Here is a 6,316-nt window from a genome sequence, read left to right as displayed (position 1 = left end):
TTAACAGCAATTACCTCTAGATCACAGTATCAACCTTTGGATCCAGATCATCCTTTGTGGTGGGGCCATCCTGCGCACTGAGGATGCTTATCAGCATCCTGCTACCTGCTCACTAGACACCTGTCACACGCATAGCAGTAACAGTAAAAAATGTCTCCAGGCTTTGCCAAACGTCCCCTTGGGGACAAGATGGCACCAGGTTGAAAACCACCACCCTAAATATACTTCCACTTATAGGTGGATTAGGAGGAACTTAACCGAGGACCGTGGGGGAGGAGAAGGGGAAAATAGCTGGGGAGAGGGAGGGAGGCAAACCATGAGAGACTCTTGAATGCTGAGAACAAACTGAGGGCCGATGGGGTGGGGGGAAGGGATGGGGGTAATGTGCATGGAGGAGGGCACTTGTGGGGATGAGCACTGGGTGTTATATGGAAACCAACTTGACAATAAACTATGAAAGAAAAAAGAAGGTATGATAGATCATATTTGACTTTGTTTTTAGTCTCTCTGCCCATTTAGTTTTTTTCTAGGATGAACTTAAAGTATTTGGTCATGTAAAAAATGTGGTGTTTCTTAACGTGTCATTGCCTGTGCTGTCAAACAAACAAATAAAAAATACACTCCGATGAAAGGATATTCACATTAGTGTTTATAGGAAATAAGCTAATTTTATTATGATCTTAAAATAATTATGGCAAAGCACATAAAAAGGCCTTCCCAATGTCATGATCTCCTACGAGGCTTTAAAATATTTATGACCTTTGGAACAGGCATCCAGATTTTAAGCATATATCTTAAAGCAGCAATTATAATATATAGGAAATGCCTTACAAAGCTAGTGAATTTTTGCAGAGTCCCTTAAAACCAAAACGTATAAACACTCTTAACAGCAACAACAGGAAAACTAACTGTGGCAGATTCATTTGAAGGACTTTAATACAGCATCAAAATGATATTTACAAAGCGTTTACGACAATGTGGAGGAAAGGTTTATGCTCTGTTGTTAAGTGGGGGGAAATAGCTACAAAATTGGACATGTCCATCACCACTGGCAAGTACAATAATGACAGTAAAAAGAATCCCGTGAGTCTCGTTGCACCTATGAGAAATACAACAAGGTGTTAAAAAGCGATTTCCAATCCAACAGTGATGTCCTAGGTGATTTTCCTCTCTACTCATTACATATTCTGTAATGAGCATGTATGCATTTCTAGTGAGAGAGAGAATAGCAAAGTTTATTTTTAAAAAAAATTCAAAATGATCACGAAAATGAGCCAAAATTTCCGGGAAGAAATAGGTGTCCATAATTGATCTGTACACTAATTTCCATCCAGATGAAAAAAATTAACTTTGTTCAAAAAAATGAACATATTCAGAAAGTACAATATAAACTAAGTGCGATTGTATCGGCATTTATCAGCTCTGGGAGGGATAAGACGTAAGCAGGATTGTACTATGTGGCCGGTCAGAAGAGGCTGTAGGTAGGGGCGCCTGGGTGGCTCAGTCGGTTGGGCGTCTGACTTCGGCTCACGTCATCATCTCGCGGTTCGTGGGTTCGAGCCCCGTGTCGGGCTCTGTGCTGACAGCTCAGAGCCTGGAGCCTGTTTCAGATTCTGTGTCTCCTTCTCTCTCACCCTCCCCTGCTCACGCTGTCTCTCTCTCTCTCTCTCTCACACAGAAATAAAAAAAAAATTATTAGTATAAAGAAGAGGGGGAGGCGGCAGTAACGAAAGTAAAAAAAACAATTTNATAGGAAATAAGCTAATTTTATTATGATCTTAAAATAATTATGGCAAAGCACATAAAAAGGCCTTCCCAATGTCATTATCTCCTACGAGGCTTTAAAATATTTATGACCTTTGGAACAGGCATCCAGATTTTAAGCATATATCTTAAAGCAGCAATTATAATATATAGGAAATGCCTTACAAAGCTAGTGAATTTTTGCAGAGTCCCTTAAAACCAAAACGTATAAACACTCTTAACAGCAACAACAGGAAAACTAACTGTGGCAGATTCATTTGAAGGACTTTAATACAGCATCAAAATGATATTTACAAAGCGTTTACGACAATGTGGAGGAAAGGTTTATGCTCTGTTGTTAAGTGGGGGGAAATAGCTACAAAATTGGACATGTCCATCACCACTGGCAAGTACAATAATGACAGTAAAAAGAATCCCGTGAGTCTCGTTGCACCTATGAGAAATACAACAAGGTGTTAAAAAGCGATTTCCAATCCAACAGTGATGTCCTAGGTGATTTTCCTCTCTACTCATTACATATTCTGTAATGAGCATGTATGCATTTCTAGTGAGAGAGAGAATAGCAAAGTTTATTTTTAAAAAAAATTCAAAATGATCACGAAAATGAGCCAAAATTTCCGGGAAGAAATAGGTGTCCATAATTGATCTGTACACTAATTTCCATCCAGATGAAAAAAATTAACTTTGTTCAAAAAAATGAACATATTCAGAAAGTACAATATAAACTAAGTGCGATTGTATCGGCATTTATCAGCTCTGGGAGGGATAAGACGTAAGCAGGATTGTACTATGTGGCCGGTCAGAAGAGGCTGTAGGTAGGGGCGCCTGGGTGGCTCAGTCGGTTGGGCGTCTGACTTCGGCTCACGTCATCATCTCGCGGTTCGTGGGTTCGAGCCCCGTGTCGGGCTCTGTGCTGACAGCTCAGAGCCTGGAGCCTGTTTCAGATTCTGTGTCTCCTTCTCTCTCACCCTCCCCTGCTCACGCTGTCTCTCTCTCTCTCTCTCTCAGAAATAAATAAAACATTAAAAGTTTTAAGAAAAAGGAGAGGCGGTAGGCAGTAACGTGATAACAGAAAACAATTTTTATGAGAAACAAACTAAATAACATTTTTCCCCCAAGCTGAGATCACAGTCTGCTAAAACAGAGGATCCTGTTTAAAAGGCGAGAAGGGGCGCCTGGGTGGCTCAGTCCGTGAAGCGGCAGACTCCTGACTTCAGCTCAGGTCATGATCTCACGGTCAGGAGCTCGAGCCCTGCGTCAGGCTCCAAGTCGAGTTCTGTACTGGCCACGGAACCTGCTTAAGATTCTCTCTCCCTTTACCACTCGTGCTCCCCCTCTTTCAAAAAAAATAATAAATAAAAAGAGTTATAAGAATTTGGGTTTGATCAGAATTTTCTACTGGAGACCAGGTCTCAGCCACCGCAGCGATGGTGCTCTAACTTGCTCACGCTCATCCAGGGTGACTGACAATTCCAGCTCACAGGAAATAATTACTGCAGACAAAGGCAGCCCTTTGCACACTTGTCAGGTGATAGTTGCCCAGCCTGGCCATTCCCGGGTGGCTCCAGTGAATTGTCTCGTTAGGTCACTCCTCGGGCTCAGCTGTGGACACAGACTATATCTTACAATAGACCTCAAAGAGAGAGGCAGCTGCGTGCATTCGGTAGAAAATAGAAAAAGGCATGGCCAGGTTGACCACAATGATCCAGGGTTCAAAGCCAAAGACGATCTCCTCTAGTCCGTTGTCATACTCGGGGCGGCAGCCGAAGGCGGGAGGGATCCAAAGCTGCAAAAGGAGAGGAAGCGGTGCTAGTGGCCGCCTGGGGAGCCCCACGCACCCCCAGGCACTGGCCTGGACTCGGGGACGCAGAGTCACACCTGTCCCCACACAGCTCCGTGGAGCCCTCCAAATGCAATCAGCCTGCCTGACTCTTCTGTCTTCCGCAGCCCCCTCCCGAATGAATGCTGCTCACACCCACCTGATTCTCTCCATCCACAGCTCTCAGCTTGGTCAGGACCTCGGTATCCCCCACCTGAGCTGCTGCAATGCCTGTCCACGTGTGCATGTCCCTCACCACGCCCGTCACTTCAGCCTCCGAGGGCTAGATGTGCTTTTCTCCTCCCAGCCTTTGGGGCTTTGCATCTACCTCTTCCCCTATCAAGGGCTCTCTGTCTTCCTTCTTCGGCTGAATCCTACCTTCTTCCAAGTCCTGAGACACTTCTCCTTCCAGGAAGCCCTCCTTGATCTAACTAGTCTGGGCAGGACCTCTCTATGTGTTCCCTCAGCCCCCAGGGTTCACCTACAGCAGAGGACATCTGTTTATCACACCCGCCTTTCCATACCAGCATTGGTGCCTGGAGCCCCCAGCCACGTGGGCCTGTGTCGCTGAGCTCTGTGACCTCCTTTCTGGCTTGACCTGGACAGACAGCCCAGGCCCTGTTCACATCCCCCCTGATTAGGGGAGGAGCGTGTGCTTTGGAGCCACACCTGGGTTGGGGGCACTTACAGAGTGTCATTTAACCTCCCCAAGCCTCAGTTTCCTCATCTGGAAGATGGGACTACAGACACCTGTCACAGAGGGCTCACATGAGAATAAAATGGCAACTATGTTTACAAAACCTAAAGCAGTAACCTATCGTTACTGTTGCTCATGGAAGCTACACACCGGGCCTGCCTCAGTCTCCCTGCCCCCCAGTCCTGCTGTCGGTCTCCTAGGCCTGCTTCTCTTTGACACTGCACACTTCTGGAACCTTCTCCACCCTTGCATGGTGGTCGTGCAGCCTCTTGGATGACCCCCCCTCCCACCGATCCCACCTCCTAAGAGTCACAAAAATCCCTTCCCCTTGAGTCGGCTGAGCCTAATGACTCACTTCGAACATCAGAATATGACAGAATGTGAGACGTCACTTCTGAGATTAGGTGGTAAAAGGACTGTGGAGTCCATCTTGCTCTCCTACAAGAGAGGAAGCCGGCCGCCCTGCTGTGAGCTGCCCCATGGCGAGTCCCTGAGCTGAGGGAGGTCTCAGGCCAGCAGCCAGCAAGGCACTCACGCCCTCAGCCCAACAACCTGCCGGGAACCGAATCCTGCCAACAGCCACGTAAGTGGGTTTGGAAAGACCCCTCCCCCCCAGCAGTCAGCTGAGCAGAGCTAAGCTACGCTGGATTCCTGACTTACAGACACCATGACATTAATGACCAGGTGTTGTTCAAGTTGCTGAGTGCGGGGCAATTTCTTACGCAGCGGCAGGTAACTGATACACTGAGCTTTCGTGAGCATCTCCATCCAGTTCCCTCTGCATCTCTGCCACTGTGTCCTCAGGCTCTGTGATTCTTAGGGTGCCTCCTACCCCTCTGGCTGGCTCTTCCCATCTCCTTCCTGGCTCCTCCTTTGCTCAGTCTCCCACTTTTGGCTCGAGGCTCATCCCTGGGTCCCCTTCTCTCCTCTATGCACGTGACCCTGAATGGGCTCACCCAGCCTTGGCTGTCAATACCAACAATGGGCCAATGACTCTCCAGTGTGAATCATCCACCTTCTCCTCCCTTGAGGACCCCACGGGCTTCTCAGCCTCCAGCTTGCATCTCAAGCTCCCCCTTACATCAGCAACATCTTCCTCCCATTGCTGGTAAAACCCAGGTGTCACGTCACCCTTGTTTCCCCTCTTTGCCTCCACACGCTCCACCCGCTACACCGCCCATCAGCGAGCCCGGAGGACCATGCCTCCATGACGCCCTGGGGGTGGAGCCATCTCTGCCCACGTGCGCCTGCCCGGCCACCACTGTCCCCTCTCACCCAGACCACGGCGGCCGCCTCCGGGCCGTCCCGGCTCGGTCCACCCGGACCCCTCAGCTACCAGACTCGTTTCTCGTGTGAGTAAGATCACACCCCTGCCCCGAGTAAGCCCCTGCAAGTCTTCCCAGCTACTTAAAACGAAACCGGCCCGTACGTGGGACTATGAAGCCTCTGCTGGCTGATTCCTCACCGGCTGCCCCCCGACCCGTCCGCTGCCCAGATGCCCCACACACCTGGGGTCCCTGTCACTTGGCCCACCATCCTTGCCCCGGGGCCTGACATCGGCTGTTTTCTAGAACACTCCCCACCAGCTCCTCCCCACCTGTCGGCACCCAGCCCCTGTCACCCCCTGAGGAAGCTCCCCTCGCCTGCCTGGGCCCTTCTGATCTGAAACAGCGCCAGGCACTACCTCGCACCCTCTTTGCTCGTTCTCGGTGGAGCGCACTTTGCCATAAGGGGTCTCCTGCATGACTGTTTGTTGCCAGCCCGGACGTCTGGTTTGCAAGCCCCCTAAGAGCAGGACGAAGGTGAGGCCTTGGTCACATTGCCCCGCATTGCTCACAGCCGCACTGGCCCTCAGGAGCCACCCAGGGGGTCAGGAGGGAGAGGGACGGGAGGAAGACAGAGGGCAGAGAAGAAGGGAAGGACAGAGGACTGTCTGCGCAATATCCACACCCAGGCCCTCAGGGGCTGGCACCGCCCGTCTCAGCCAGGCCCCGAGCCCCCGACCTGAGACTGCCATGCTGGAGACCCCGTGTCCA

General features: G+C 49.7%; 1 protein-coding gene across 1 annotated transcript in view; it reads right to left on the bottom strand.

Moving 5' to 3' along the window:
• Positions 1 to 3,379: 3,379 nt before the first annotated feature.
• The window catches only part of OTOP1 (otopetrin 1), a gene marked incomplete at its 5' end in the record, with an annotated part of 35,338 nt that continues 32,401 nt past the window's right edge, over positions 3,380 to 6,316 (bottom strand). Inside the window, one exon of the mRNA XM_077750386.1 lies at positions 3,380 to 3,550. Within this exon, the coding sequence (XP_077606512.1) occupies positions 3,380 to 3,550 (171 nt within the window). The remainder of the gene's footprint in view (positions 3,551 to 6,316) is intronic.

Source organism: Crocuta crocuta, unplaced genomic scaffold, assembly GCF_008692635.1.
Source record: "Crocuta crocuta isolate KB4526 unplaced genomic scaffold, BGI_CrCroc_1.0 scaffold179, whole genome shotgun sequence".
Lineage (NCBI taxonomy): Eukaryota > Metazoa > Chordata > Mammalia > Carnivora > Hyaenidae > Crocuta > Crocuta crocuta.
This window is presented reverse-complemented; position numbering and strand designations above follow the sequence as displayed.